We start from the raw sequence: 15,541 nt of genomic DNA on the forward strand, positions 1-15,541 counted from the left end.
CTGGACATTTCAGATGTGATAAATGTAGGTACCTTAGGTCTAGTGTTTGGAAGAATCTTGCTCCACCATAAGTTTGTGCTTGATTTTATATTTTTAAGATCATGTTCCTGCTCTCCTCTTCATTCTGTTTATGTCTTCAAAATAGTGACACTCAAAATTATGCCTGAGTGTTGTTTTAGACCTAGTTTTGGCATTAATAATCAGACATGGCTTGTGTGCTTTAGATTTGAAGGCCATATAGAGATCTGTCCTCCAGGCATGAGCAATTCAACGTATTCTGTCAATAAAAGTGTTCTAGAAGCCATAAAAGCACGACTTTCATCCTTCCATGAACTCCTACTTGAGCCTCCAAAAGTAAGTGAAACATTACGTTGTCAAAGAATTTGAAGCAAGACTGTCACTGCGTGATTGTATTTTAGTTGGGTTTCAAGAACAAAGCCCAGTTTGTCTGACAACTTTCAGGCAAGAGCCCAGCTTCCTTCCCTGCCTCTTGTGACCTTTTCTGTTCATTATATTTGTATCTGAGCCAATATTTTTTGCTAATTGATACACTTTTCCAGCTTAAACTCAATTCAGCTGGCAAGTAGCCTTGAAGATTACTTCCTTCTGAAAGCAAGGAAATAAGATTTTCCTTTCTATTTTTGGCAGTTTGTACTGTTTTCAGCCCCATAAATCCTATCTGAATAGGAAACAAAGATTCTGGCTGCTTCAGTTGTTTGGAACTTGTGCAGGCCTCGTGTTGGCTGTGCAAAGTTCTTCTAGACTTGTGCAGGTCTAAGAGTAGACCAGCTCTATTGCATGTACCATGCACTCCAAGCATACTAAATGCTGCTTTGTTCAACTTATTTTATTTTTTTTTTTTATGACAAGCAACATATCCATGTCATGCTGTTACTAAAGATAAATGCAACCAGCTGTATGAATAGATATTTTATCTATGGGTTTTTTTTCCCTATACAATTACCACCAGTAGGATTTCAGCTGGAACGTGGTTTGGATCAGGGTGCTGCAGTCTGTATGAGAAATGGACCTGAGAATCAGAGTTAAAATGGCCATCTTATAAAAGATCAGATAAAAGGAACGAGTTGGGATGAGGATGATGGAAAAAAGGTAGTGGTAGAGACTGTTGTAGCCTAGAAGAGATGAGGCCTCAAACACTGAAGTGCAGAAGAGTTGAAAAATACAAAGAAATTGTCTTGATTTAAAATAAACAACATGGCAAGATACAGATCTATGTTGAATTAAAAGCAATGTATCTGAGTATTTTCCAGTGTTTGGAATGCTAAGCATTTAAATAAATCATCTAATGAAGTTATTAAGTCTGCTTTCTTTAAGCAGTAGTGAAATGAGCCCCTTTTTTATATCCGTGCCCTCAGATTTTGTGTTAAAGACTGGACCTAACGTGATCTCAGTCAGTTTTGACACAAGGGAGAAGCAGTGGTTAGGCAAGAAATAAAGCTAGTCGTGGAAAGCAGTACATTTCATCATGCCCTGCTTCTCCAAGTGCTTTAATACAGAAAGAAAGACATCTTCATAACTTTGCCTTCCTCATGGCGTAGTTGTTGCTACTAGACTTTTCTCTTGGAGTAGTCAGTACTAGCTTTCTTTGATTGGCTGATAATTAATTATGTGATAGCAGGTCTGATCTGGCAGCCAGCTAAACCTTTGATGTAAAAACTATGGCACATATTGTAAAATGAAGACCTGTTAGTGCGTGGAAGGAGTTGTTGCTGATGGAAGTAACTCATTAGGACACCGTGGATGGAGCCTGTTTTGCTTATGATGCTAGAAGAATGCACCAAGAGAAACTTTTGAAATCATTTTCATGTACATGAAATCAGGGTTATTGAGGCATAAAGTGTGCTTTCAGAATGTCCCCCTAGCTGTTTTCAACTACTATAGTAGTGCAGACTGTAACTGAGTATGTGGATTAATGAGTGAGAAGTGTGAGTATTTCCTATTCCTTTTTGTGGAATGCATCTGTTCCAATATTCTGCAGCTACCAAGCAATTCTTAGTGTCTTTGGTTTTATGGGGCTGTTTTCCATTGCTCCTTGTCTATAGATAGAGTTGAAATAAACTTTTTTCAGCATTGAGAACTGCTTTCCTGCAATTTTTCTGCATAATAGTAATGAGGTGTTTGGGATTTATTTTTTCACTGTTCTTTAATATGAAATTTGAATGATTCTGTGCTGCTTTATTTTTTTTTTTTCCAGAAAAGTGTCATGAAGACAACGTGGGGTGTATTGGATCCACCTGTGGGGAACACACGTTTAAATGTGATTAGATTAATATCTAGCCTTCTACAGACAAATACAAGCAGCGTGAATCAGGAGCTTATAGAACTAAACAGCATAGGAGTTATACTGGTAAGAACTTCATGCTGCCTTACTCCTGTGAATTGCTAACAAGGACTTTTCTGATCTTTGTTGATGCAGATATAATATGGTTTCCAGCTTTTCAGTTTGTATTTTAGCTTCTATTGCGTTGACAGCTTTCAATTTCTAGTTTCACTGTTAAATGTGTTTGTTTGTAGCATTTTCTTTCCTCTGATCATTCCTACACATCTTACTCTTTGCACCTCCATAAATCTGCATGATTCTCTTGGACTAGTTTTCTTAAGCTTATTTTTTCAGCTCCATGTGCTTGAGTTTTCAGCAGTGTTCAAAGCTTCCCTGCCATTCTTGTTCTTTTGCCAAACTAGCTCCTCAACTTCTTTGTCCCTCTTCTAATGTGTAACACACTATATGCTATTTCAGTGCCTTCCTAAAAAAGGTACAAGTTACTCTTGGTAGCTTAGAGAATTTCAAAACTGCAAGCAAAATGTGGCACAGAAACTCGTAGTCAATGAATGAGAGGGTACTTCCCACCTCTTTGTCTGCAGCAGGAAAATTCTTAGGTTGACCGAAGTGTTCCAGTGTTGATATCAGTTAACAAATACCCAGCAAAACATGCTGGAATTTATACTGTAGTATCAGAATGTGATGAAAGCTGCTGATTCTAAGCAGGTAATTGCAAAGTTTAAAATATTAATATTTTTCTGGCCTCAGATTGATTTAATCTACAATCTTTCCTCCAACTAAAGTAGCTGAAGTTATGTCGTCTTCTCAGTGTCTCCATCTCCATTTCTCTGTCCAGCTTGGGTTTGCAGACAGGTATTAAAGTGTATAGAAATAGAAATAACATCATTCTGACATGAATTCCCATTATCTAAGGGAATACATGTGATTTTCTTCCTAAACCTACTTATAAGAACAAACCAACATTCACAGCACATCTAAATTCAGCAGATTTTTTATAAGGAAAACCAGTGGTACCTGCCCTGAATTTCAGTGCTTCATGGTGTTTCTGAAACAACACGTACTCTGCTGCATAGACCTTATTAGGAATAGTAATTGTTCCCATCAGTAGCTTAGCTTTTGTCCAGGCTGTCATTAGTTTAGGAAAGTTGAAGGGGAACTGTTAGGTTCTTCAGATGTAGCTTGAATGAGACTTGAATTACATTATGAAACTTGCTCCTTCCTTCACTGCATGTATTTCCATGACTAATCTTGTTTCCCTGGGACAGCAATCATCTGAGTTTTGTAGTAAGAAATAGTTCTGAAATAACTGGACATAAAGTTTGGAAAAAAGGAAAAAAGTAAAATCTGATGCTTAAAAGGAGATCTGTGACCAACTAGGAACACGACTAGATGAACACAATTCATGATCTGTCAACCTCAGTATTTGTCTTGTGTGAAGCATTAAATAATCTCAAATTGCATCTGGATTATCTGAGATAGCCTTCTTTAAGAGAAGAATAAAACTAGTATAGATAGTAGGTTCAAAGCAGTTAGATGTAATTTCTTGCAGAGTGTCTCAATAAAGGCAGAAGCGTGTCACTGAAGGATATTGGAGGCACTAAAAGACTGTGGTGGAAAAAAAGAAAAAAAATTGTTCAGGGCTAAGGTCATAAATGGCATTACTTTCTCAGGGACTCTCAGGGCTGTTGCTAGCAGAAAGAACTTAATGAGGAGTATCATTTTAGCTTTCTTTGTCTGAAAGTGCACTATTGGTTGCCCCCAGACTAACTCTAGCTTCAGTTTTTACTCTTATCCAGCATGATAGTCCTTATGCTCTGATAACAGCAAGCTGAAGAAATAACTTCTTTGTAAATCACGCTTTTGCTTGCACAGTGAGAGTTATTACAGAACTTGGAGAACTTGCTTGCATTGCTGTTCACATTACTTGCTGGAGAAAGTCTTCTGTTTGAAGAGACCCTGGTTTGTATAAACCCTATTGAATTTGTTTTTCAGGACATGTTCTTTAAGTATACGTGGAATAACTTTTTGCATACTCAAGTAGAAATCTGTATTGCGTTGATTCTTGCAAGTCCTCTTGAAAGCACAGAAAATGGCACAATTACAGATCAGGATTCCACTGGGGACAATCTTTTATTGAAACATGTAAGTTGTGTTTTTGGAAGGAGTTTCTTCAATATTCCTACCCCCCACGATGTGGTAGCAGTTACTCTTACATAAAACATAACTCAGTTTTCCTTCATGTAGAATTAAGGGTTCTTTGTTTTTTTGTTTTCTTAACATGTCAATTCTGGTTATTAAACCCGAGAGTGCCACGAAGTGGGTTTTTGCTGCCTTCAGAGTGAACGTGTGTGTAGAGCTGCAAGAGCTCCCTTTTAATTGAAGTTCCACTTACTGTTAAGAATTAAAATTGCTATTTCAGTGTCTGTTCACTTCTACAGTTCAGCAGCTGCCATCAAAGAGAAGTCAAAATAATGTAGCTTCAGCCTTCAGGCTTTTGCCTGGGATCTGGCTGCTGCTTCTGAGCATTGAAGCCCTTAATCCAAGTATCTATCCTGAACCTGAAACTAGTTGCCTTGTAAGACATGAGGATTTCTTAAAATCAGCCCCGAAATGCATAATGTTGTTCCATTTAACTTTACAGCTATTAAGTATATTTTGCATTTTATTCCACAGCTCTTCCTTAAGTGCCAATTAATAGAACGAATACTTGAAGCATGGGAGATGAATGAGAAGAAGCAGTGAGTAACTAGTTTTCTCATTTCCTGCAGTTGTCTAAATACAGTTTTAATTGTGAAATGTATATGTGATCAATTCAGACTGAGCTGACCAACAAATACACTTGCTTAGAATGTTTTAAAGACAAATGCATCTCTTTCCTGAAATATGCAGTGCATTAAATATTTACTTGGAAGAACAGTTTGCTTGGTAGCAAGTGGAATAATTAAGTTCTACAAACAGTTAATATTTGGATTAAAGCTTTCACATATACTGAATTTTCTTTAAGAGTCCTTCTGTTTCTCTTAGTAATGCCTGAAGTTTAGACCATCTTTTTGGTAGCATTTGAATACATTTTCCCATTACCATATAGGGATAGAACCAAGTCTGTAATTCCTACTCTGTGTAAAACATTACATCAACCAGTTGACTCTACCCATCTTCAATTACAGAAACATATCATGAAGTTTTAAAGGAATAGGGGGAAAAAAAACACACTTCTGATCAGTAAGCAATTGAAAATTAATAAACAGATCAAAGCATGTTACGTTTTGGGGAGCAATAGACTCATAATTAACAAAAGTCAAGATCTCAGCAATGAAATACCTTCTGGGAGTGTGTGATTGTGGAAAGGATGCAAGTTTCAGGTAGCCAGTACTGTCTGAAATTGAGTTCATATCATGAGGAAAAGCTTTCAGTCTTTACCTGAGGTGGTATAATGGTGCTCTGAAGGCTCTTTTATTTCCCTTGAGAGACTTCTGAACAGTGAATATTAGAGCTGACTTGTGAAAATACTGAGTTAGCTGACTGGGATACTGTTGCTGGCTTGCTCGTGTATTATTTGAGAAACAGTACCATTCCCTGAAATAGTCCTATTCCTATCTGGTGTGAATCAGAAAATACATGACTAGTGCAGCTGGCCTAAAAGTAAGGGTGTTGAAATATCTGAACAGAGTGTTACGAAGAAAAGGGATGCAATTAGTAGGGATTCTGGCTAGGTTAGATCAGGCTGTCCCATCTATCTTCTGTCATATATCATCGTTATCTCCTGAGATTATAGGAGAACTACTAACCTAGATTATGAGCAAATAGATTCCTGTTTCTATACGTTCAACCTAAAACTATTTTTTGGTTGAATTTTCTTGATTTTAATGCCTGCCATGTGGGAGAGTTCATTACCTATTTGCTATTGTATGTTTGTGGTATTAGTGGGAAAGCTTTTGGTATAAACATCTGATTCTGTTTCTGTGTGGAAAAAATTGATTTGTTCTTTGTATCTGTTTTAGTTTCCATGGAAATAAATAGGAAGCATTACTTTCAGAGCAACCTACATACTACCCTAACAGATAATGCACCAGAGTGCTCAGAGTGTATGGGAGCACTGAAAAATATTCTCAGCAGCAGTGTTTTTCTGAATGTTACAGATGTGTTGTCAGTTTTGTCTTCATCTTGGTATTCAGGGTATTCTTTTTCCCCGCACACCAACTTGAAAACAGAAATGATCTGTTCAGATGCTTTGAACTTCCTTCTTGGTAGTTACAGCCCTGTCAGTCTCCTGGATGGCTCAGTGTAATCTAAACACTTGTATTTTAAATTGAGTATTTTTGTGTGCCTCTCGTTTTCGGATGCTGCTCTTACGTTGTAAGAGCTTGGAGGTTAACTTGTCTGTCTTGTATAAGTTCTTAACTCTGGTGGAATATTTTGTAACAAAATACCGTAGCAGAGCTGCTCAGAGTGCATGTGGTTCCATTTCTTTGGTCTCTTGCAGGGCTGAAGGAGGAAGACGGCATGGCTATATGGGTCATCTGACAAGGATAGCAAACTGTATTGTGCATAGTACAGATAAGGGCCCTAACAGCACGTTAGTCCAGCAGCTTATCAAAGGTAACCTTAATGCTCTTTGCCTTTCTGTTTGTGAATTCCAGCATCGCAGCTTTAGGAAGTTGATCAAACTTAAATTAGAAGGCAGATTTTGGATTAAAAAAAAAAATATATATTTCTGACACATTCAGCTTAAAACCACTCCTCCTTAAACAGATGTTTAATTCTCTTTCAAACTTACCTGAATGGTATCGAAGCTCCTTGAAGTAAATGTAAAGAGATGTTGGCCTGCCTAACTAGGGCTTCTTTGCTAGATGAAGTAATCCACATGGCTTTAGTATTTGTATGTTGTTACAGTATTTCTGATTGCTTTGATTTATAAGAGGAAAAGAGAAACTAACTAAAAATGGTGATGCTTTACTGTTGATTGTAATACATTGTGTTTTTTTCCTATCCTAGAGCTTCCAGAGGAGGTCAGAGAGCGGTGGGAGACATTCTGTACGAGCTCTTTAGGAGAAACTAACAAAAGGAATACGGTGGATCTTGTAAGTGGTGTTGGTTAACATTAAAAAACTTCCTGCTGTTTGCTTCAGCCCCGTTGTTGTTTTTTTGTGCCATTAGAACAGTCAGTCTTTCCTGCTGCCAGGCTACCAAGGTAGCTTGTGTGAAATCAGGTGCTTCCAGTCTGCAAATTTTATTGCAGGGCTGGATGATAGGCGTGCAAGAAAAAAGCACCCCAGGTGATGTGGCTTTTAAGTAAGAGTTACACATCGAAGGAGAAAGCGTAGAAACAGAGTATACTTCAGGAAAAAGTTGTCTTCACTTGTCTGCTGCATGCCTGTCCTGACTGTGATATTGCATTTGTGGGAGCATAAGAAGGTGTCTGTGAAGCTTTTACATTTTCTGTGTTTGAACACGGCTTTTGTGTAGACTGATCTCTTGTCAAAAGATCAGTAAATAAATTCACGTCATCCAACTGTGTTTACTTGAGAATCTGTACCATGGAGTTCTAGGGGTGTGTGCAGTAGGGCAGTGTAGTGTAGTACTGAGCAAGCTGTCATCTGCACATCTGCTTCATATGAATGATCGTCCATGAAGCGTGTCTTAAGGCTCAGCTGTAACTACTGTTATTTTGCCTCATTGCTGTCCTGGCTAAAATTTCTTTTGGACTGCTGTTCTAATAGAAAATAGCTACTTCCAAGAACAAGTTCAGCCACACTGCTGCTTAAGGAACAGACTATTCCCGCTGGTTCTGTGTTGCATGATCAAAACCATATCTTCTTTTTAGGGTAATGGTTCAAACAGTTGTTGCTATGGTAATAACTCCGTGTTTGCTTCTGCAAGCAGATGCTGATTATGAATTTTTGAAGGTGTATCATTTATTGGTTTTTATTTATGCAAATACTGTAGACACCTGAGACAGTCGTTTCATTTTCCTGTGTTCTTTGTTTTGGAAAGGAAGATCTGTGTATAATCCAGCCTTTTAGTGGCTATTAGTTCACATATCTTACAATAAAAATACAAGATTCAAGTTCTCTCAGGTGTAGGTTAATGATATTGAAATACTTCGGGGTCTGTTTTATGTAGTCTAGCAGTTGAGAAAACTGCAATTAATTCAGTTTCTTGTTTGGATTTGAAATTATCACACAATAAGCAAATGACTCAATTATTTTGTATAGGTCACTACCTGCCACATTCATTCTTCCAGTGACGATGAGATTGACTTCAAAGAAACTGGCTTCTCACAGGATTCTTCTTTGCAGCAAGTGAGTTGAACTCTTCTAGCTGCATAAGTTGTTTTTATCTTAAAAAACAAAAACCAAAAAAACCTGGAAATAATCCTTCTACATTTGTACTGTTTGCAGTAGATTTTTTTTAAAAAACTTATTTAGATGTGTTCTCATGCACACATTTACTTTATTGAGCCCATAGATGTGACTTCTAGCACACAGCATGGCCTCTCAGTGTTCAGTTTTTAAACTGAGATGGAGCTGTGTACGCAGGTCTCTGCTCATTACACCTAAGCCATTTCATATGCTAGCTGTGTGGCTGAGCTGAACACAGTTTCTGTGACCTTTGTTCTTACTAGATGGAGAAGGCTGATACGGTGGATCCTAATTGTTTTTCTGGAAAATATTAATTGCTCTGAAATCAGAGTTGGGGTTCTGTTGGGTCTTGGTTAATAGATTTTTCTTAACATGTTGATCCTGACTTCAGTGGGGAAGGGGTGGGTTGGCTGTATGTTGTTGCATGCTTTTAGTTTAAGGCAAAATGTCAAGAGCTGCAGTTGTCACAACAATATAAACAAAGAGCCAGCTAAGTACGGTTCTGTGACAGATTGTATCAAGCAGCTGGAATGGTTTTAACTTTGTAGACCCTTGCTACTGGGCAGATGGACATAGCTCAATCTTCCTGAATTAAATTTCTAATGTGCTAGATTGCTTATTTGTGATTCAGTACGTGCTTTTGAGAGCTCCTTTGTGAGTGTTTCAAAGATAGCTATTTATCATTTAAGGTAAGAAAAAATTAAATCTGAGACTGTAAGGAAGTTTCAGATTCACCAGACTGAAAGCTGAAATCACAGCTATGTCCACCTTGAAGCTTTAGTACTTATAGTAACTGATAACTCTGTATTTAATGTGGTGATGGCATTTGGAGTATTTTGGGGACGAGTGATTATGGAGAACATTGGTGCCATTTTTATAAGGCATGATAGAATTTTTTCTAAAAATACTGTTTGCAATATAAATTTCCTTTAACTCCTCCATGGATGGTGAAAGAGTGGCAGCTGCTGGTGTGTAGTTTTGTCATGCAAAACTACTGATAGGTGCCCTATTCAAAGCACACAACTCATCTAGGTTATTAATCAAAATCATATTTCTTTTGGCTCATACTAACAGCTGTCTGGTACCTAGTCTAAGACTGGTTTTGGTACTTTGCACATTTTCTATACTCTTAATGATAAGTAATTGCTTTTCAAGGTTTGAATTGGGAGTGGTGGCTCAAATTTAGAGAGTTTCATTTTTATTTGCTCCATGGGTCTTGTGCATGTATAGTCTGCTTAAATTCCAGCATGATAGGTTGGATGCCATCTGAAGCAGCTCTAGTGAGAAAGTGAGATCTCAAAGCAACTCTGTGCTTCTCATGCACCCCTTAATAATCCAGGCAGCTAATCTCCAGAAATGCAGGTAGTACTGCAGTGAATAACTTGAAGGAAACATTATTTTTATATATATATATATATATATATATATTTTTTTTTTTCCTTAGCTAAATAAGCTGTACATTTTAAAGCTGTCTTGTGAGGAAAGCAAGACATTAGACAAGATAAGTCACTGATGGGAAATGCATTGAAATTACTTAAAGCATTCTTTAATGAGTAAAGATAACTGGCTGCAGCTAGCCTAATCTCTGTAGACCAGTAAGTAAAGGGGGGGGATCAGGAGGGTACCCATTAGGAAGTAATGAGTGAGGAGTGGGAAATACTAAGGAACCTGCTTACCTTTTAAATTTTTTTTGTCAAATTTAACTTTTGTTTATGCAGAATTACACTTGCATCCAAATTTAGTTTGATGCTGTACTTCTAGTAAGTCCCCATTGTGCCCAAAAGAAATGTTTCTTTTCACTCAGAGACACTTCTAATGCAAGTTTCTGATGAGCGCTTCAGAACTGATGTCTTTGATAAAGATGTCTTCCTGACAGCTGAGCCTGGGATGTAAGGTTTCTCATGCCATTACTATTTCATGTGCTGCCTTGCTATGACTGTAGAAACTCTTCCATTGTTCTTCTGTTCTGCACTAGTTTAGTGTTGCTTTTTGTCCCTTTTTCAAACATTTGACCATGGGATGGAACTGTCTTCTCCTAGGCACACAAGCAGTTGGTAATTGCGTTTTGTATGCTGTTGTATACAATTCTGATGTAGTGACCAAAGGAGTTTCATAATCCCTTCATGTCACGAGACTCATGTCTTAGTTTTCTGTTTATCCTGGTGACTGGCATTCATGGCTGCACCCTGTTTTCACTCCTGACTTTTAACATCCATAATAGCGAAGATGCTTTACAAGAAGAGTTCTCAGTAACCAGCATAAAGATGAATAATGATTTAGTGGGACAGTCAGTAATTGATTGTTAACCTACGTAAGGCTGATACATGAATTGTGTTGGTATAAAATCCTGAGGTTCTGAAACGCTCTCAGATTTTAAAATCTCAGATCACAATACAAGAGTTTCTGCTTTGGCTTGGTGTAGCATAGTAACCCTACGTACCAGTGCCTGCATTTGGGTTTCTCAGACTCACTGATGGTATCTTGCTGTTTGCCTCATATTTCTATAGCCATCATTTTTCTCTTTCCTGCCTTAATTCAAACTTTTTTTCCACTGTTCTCTTGTTTTCCTTCTGTATTCACCCTTGTTCTGCTTCATCACTTTCTTTAGAGGTTCTGCCTGTATGCTGTGACCCCTTGGCTACCTGGGAAGGCAGCGAGAGAGTTGACATCAGCCATGTGTCCTGGAGTAACTTGACCTTGGCTGACATTACACGCAGAAACAACACTGTTAAAAGTTCCAGGAGAATGAGTACTAATTTAGTTCATAGTCCTGGTGCACCCAGCTGCTGGCATTTGGCACTGACATCCTTTTTAAAACATAAACACAGATGTGACGCTGCACTGACGTGTGGGATGTGAAACAACTTGCTGTGTATGCTCTTCAGTTTCTTCTAGATGTTGAAGAGACACCATTAGTATGTATGTATGAGCAATACAGCTAATATATGAACTCATTATCACTGCTTAATGGACTTCTCTGCATTTTTTTCTGCTCATATCTTAATATTCATATTAAGAAAAGCAGCTGCTTCTTTTGCCATGTTGTGTTGCTCCCCTGCTTCTTAAGGGTGCATTCAGAAGGGTGCTGGTTAACACATGGTTAAACTAGAGATTTAACTTTCTCATTAAGAGCTGCAATTAGACTGGCTTTCAAATCAGTAAATGTAGTCAGTATTACCATTAAAATTCCAAGGGTATGGCGGATCCTTTTGCTGTCTCTTATGTTTAGATTAGAGAGACTTTTATTTCTTTGGAGCAAAATGGGCAAATAGGATTTAGAGTATTATTAGAATCATTATATCACTGTCGTTGGTCCTGGGGTTGCCAGGCCTTTTCTGATTATCAGATGCAACAAATGACGTCCAATTTTATTGACCAGTTTGGCTTCAACGATGAGAAGTTTGCTGATCAAGATGACATCGGCAAGTGAGTATATTATTATGCTGGTTCTGACTGTACTCTCTGGAACTTTTTTTTTTCTTTCTGTGGTTTTGGTGATGACAAATACCAGCCTTTACCCATGTGATGCAGTTGGCTATCAGTCTTGTCTTCTGGTACCAAAATGTGTTTGAGCTCTCTTACAAAGCCTCTCTGAGCAGTTTATATGGGAAAGCGACAGCTACATCATTCACTTGAAATGGCCTGGCTGGCCAGTGTGAAAACATAAAGCTTGTGAGTGAAGAATAAATTGTAGCTCTGCTCTTAAAAGCCATATGTGACCAATGAGTTGGCTTTATTGGGGAGCACTTCTGCTTGCAGGCACAGAGAGAGTCATTGACCCCTCTGAATCAGTGTAGCAGAACGGATAGTTGCTCTGCTTAGAAGTTTGCCTATGAAGATGGTGGGAATCTATGCCCCGTTTCCTGTAGAGGAAACTGAGGGAGGGCATTATAAATCTGCCCTTGTTTCTTAGAACATAGCAGTTAAGATGTAAGAGCATGTCTTGGTCACATTTTATAAACAACAAAAGCAAGTGGAAAAAGACAACAAAACCAAAACTATGACAAACTTTTCTGTTTTTTTTTCCAATTCAAAGTAAACTGATGCATAATGAGGAAAGAATGGGAGTTCTAACTGAAAGCAATACTGATTTAATTAGAATTCATGGCTTGGGATGAGAGAAGATGTAGTTAAAATCGAGTAAAAACATTATTTGATGATGGTTTGTGGAAGTGTAAAAAGGCAATGAAATGTAAGATCTTTGCTCTTCTGTAAGTTGTGGTTAGTAACTGATGGCTACCTGCAACTTGCACATGCCTTCCAAGAAGCAGAGCTGCCTTGTTACACCACATAATCTGCTGGGAGGATAGGAGAAGTTTAGATGGGTGAGAAAGTAGCTCAGGATACTGTGGAACTTGGCTAGAAGCAAGTGAATTTTGGCAAGAGTGGGGGTTGGAACTCCTTTGTAGTGTATGATCTTGGTGGAAGGAAGATAGATGACTTAGTGAGACCTTGAGCTATGTGGTAGGTACACTGAGTTTAATTCAGTTGTAGATTAACTGCCTTTTACTTTAAGATTATGCCTCTTGTGCAACAATCAATTGCAGCTTAAATTACCTGCGTGGTGCAACTTCTAGCTAGGTGGTGATCCTGGGGTGGGTGGGGGCAGCTCCCATGGTAGTGCAGCCACATTTGACACTTGGTACTTTGGATCTCTGGTCTTGTACCTTCTTGGTCTCTAAAGCTGTGAGGATTAGAGGAAGAGAGTAGCTCTGAATTCACTGCTGTACGTGACCAGAGAATGTATTAAATCTTCTGAGAGTTTGTTAGGTTATCCTTCCTCTTTCTGTTTTCTTGCTTCCCCCAGAGATTCGATTTACCTGGTGTTATTTTTGGTCTAAGCTGTACCTGTATTAGTTTGTAAAACTGCTGGAAAGTTTGTTATGTGGAGAAGCGTGAAGCCTCCAACTTAATGTGCAGCTTGGGGGGAAGCAGGTTTAACTTCCGTGTAGCAGTCGGTTAAAAAACCAGAGCTGTTCAGTGTTGTCTTCAGAAAACCAAAGTTGATGTTAATTTTTCACATTGCTGCTTCTTGTTAAGAAGGACCTTCTGGAGAGAGGTGAAATCAGTTGTCAGATAAAAGACCTGCTAACGAGATCTTTGGAGGATTCAGTTAGAGATGTATCTTTAAAATACTTCACGCTGAGAAAGCCTCAGGAACGATGGACTTCCTTAGTAGAATTTGTGTGCTTGGTTTCATGTTGGAAATGACTGCCTCTTTAGGTTTCTCACTTCCTAGTTTCATAGCGTAAGTAAGGACTTGTGAAAATGACATGTCCTCGTGTGATAACATCATCTTTTCTTAGTGTATTTCATGCATCATTTATTTTGCAGTGTTTCTTTTGATCGGGTCTCAGACATCAACTTTACCCTCAATACAAATGAAAGTGTAAGTATGCATTCCTGTGCCTGCAGAAAAATTACCGTCTCTTAAACTGAGTGACCTTTAAGGTTTGGTGTTGGCTTTTGTTTATTCTTTTATGATGTGTAACCTTAAGAAAGTAAGTACACCTTATTCCTGCCTTGTGGGGATTTTCTAGTTAGATTACTTTATTACTGTTCCTTATGGTTAATATTAAGCAAGTGCTTCTAATTTGTGTGTCCAGGTTCAAGAACAAGCTTGCAGTGCAGACTGCACGTGAGTTGAGCATAGACACTGTTTCAGCATTCTGGCAAGATAGCAGTAACAGGAAGTGAAGAATAGAGACTTCTAGCATATGTACTGCATGTCAGTTGAGCTGAAATGAACCCTGCTACAGAAAATAAAGCTGGAATATTTGGTGGTGCAGTTGTGTGGAAAGCTCTTTTGATGTCATTCCTACGCGCCATTCTGAATTGTGATGGAGCCTCCCAGCAGCTCTTGGATGAGTGCACTCAGCATGTTAGCAGTTGACTAAAACAAGTTCCACTGTATGCTTAAAGCTTTAGGAGCTTTAAGTTGTTGATGCCTTCTGGTTTTTCAGTCCTTACTGAGAGGTGCTTTTTCACCACTAGTTTCTTTTCAAACCAATCATGTATTTCCAAAATACTGAAGTAGAATAATTAATCCATAAAGAGACTTTTATATTTTTCCTATATTTAGGGCAATATAGCATTGTTTGAGGCATGCTGTAAGGAGCGGATACAGCAGTTTGATGATGGTGGTTCTGATGAAGAAGACATCTGGGAAGAAAAACATATTGCATTCACACCAGAGTCCCAGAGACGTTCCAGGTAGGACATCTGTGTTCAGCACTACAGTGAGCCTTCCCACGGAGTTCACATTCTGCCTCAGGTTGGCTGTTTGCACAGGCTGTCCAGCTTAATTTCCTTTCTTTGGAGAAGTTGGTAGAGGGATAGCTATTTTTTATTATTTATTAAGGCTTTGTTCAAGCCTTAGTTTGCTTAAGATTGCTATCCTGACTACTTGGTTCTTTCTGCATCTCAGCTTATTTCCTTTTTCTTTCCCTCCGTTCAGCCCAAGGCAGCCCAGTCTAAGGCAGTCCCTACCTGTGTAGACAGACCTTGCTCTCTTTTCCTGTAGTGTTACTAGAATTGGAGTATCCACTTCCATTGCCATAGTTGCCCTTATTCATACTGCAGTTGTGGATAAAACACAGGCAGCTGCACTGAAGGAAAGGAGCATCTGTTCCCCAAAACTCTCAGGGCTACGCAGCCTCCAGTGGCTTCTGGATTTTGTCCCAGCATAGTTTTTTGACCTTCCTGTGATTTAAGTCCCAAACCACGTGTGCTGCTTCTGTTGTGGCCTTTGGAGTGTGTGGGGCTGAGAGCTCCTCTACATGAGCAGTTGTTCAGTATGCTGGCATTGTGTACATGTAGGTGATATGTTTCAAGCATGTGCTTAGATATGTCATTACTGAACTTGTTAATGCTGGTT

At 38.6% G+C, this 15,541-nt stretch overlaps 1 protein-coding gene across 12 annotated transcripts in view; it reads left to right on the forward strand.

The window, feature by feature from the left end:
* The window catches only part of PPP6R3 (protein phosphatase 6 regulatory subunit 3), a 51,135-nt gene that overhangs the window by 22,588 nt on the left and 13,006 nt on the right, over positions 1-15,541 (forward strand). For 10 of the 12 annotated variants that reach the window (XR_008208988.1, XM_052692961.1, XM_052692965.1 and 7 more), the window contains 10 exons: positions 225-354; positions 2,216-2,368; positions 4,295-4,444; positions 4,976-5,040; positions 6,786-6,901; positions 7,298-7,383; positions 8,518-8,604; positions 11,993-12,090; positions 13,999-14,053; positions 14,747-14,877. Coding sequence is in view for 11 of the 12 variants with exons in the window: in XM_052692961.1 (XP_052548921.1) it covers positions 225-354; positions 2,216-2,368; positions 4,295-4,444; positions 4,976-5,040; positions 6,786-6,901; positions 7,298-7,383; positions 8,518-8,604; positions 11,993-12,090; positions 13,999-14,053; positions 14,747-14,877 (1,071 nt within the window). In the remaining variant the exon portion in view is untranslated. The remainder of the gene's footprint in view (positions 1-224; positions 355-2,215; positions 2,369-4,294; positions 4,445-4,975; positions 5,041-6,785; positions 6,902-7,297; positions 7,384-8,517; positions 8,605-11,992; positions 12,091-13,998; positions 14,054-14,746; positions 14,878-15,541) is intronic. The other 2 variants (XM_052692969.1, XM_052692970.1) reach the window with 1 other exon arrangement.

The sequence above is a fragment of the Tympanuchus pallidicinctus genome, unplaced genomic scaffold (genome assembly GCF_026119805.1).
Source record: "Tympanuchus pallidicinctus isolate F22 unplaced genomic scaffold, pur_lepc_1.0 scaffold3, whole genome shotgun sequence".
Lineage (NCBI taxonomy): Eukaryota > Metazoa > Chordata > Aves > Galliformes > Phasianidae > Tympanuchus > Tympanuchus pallidicinctus.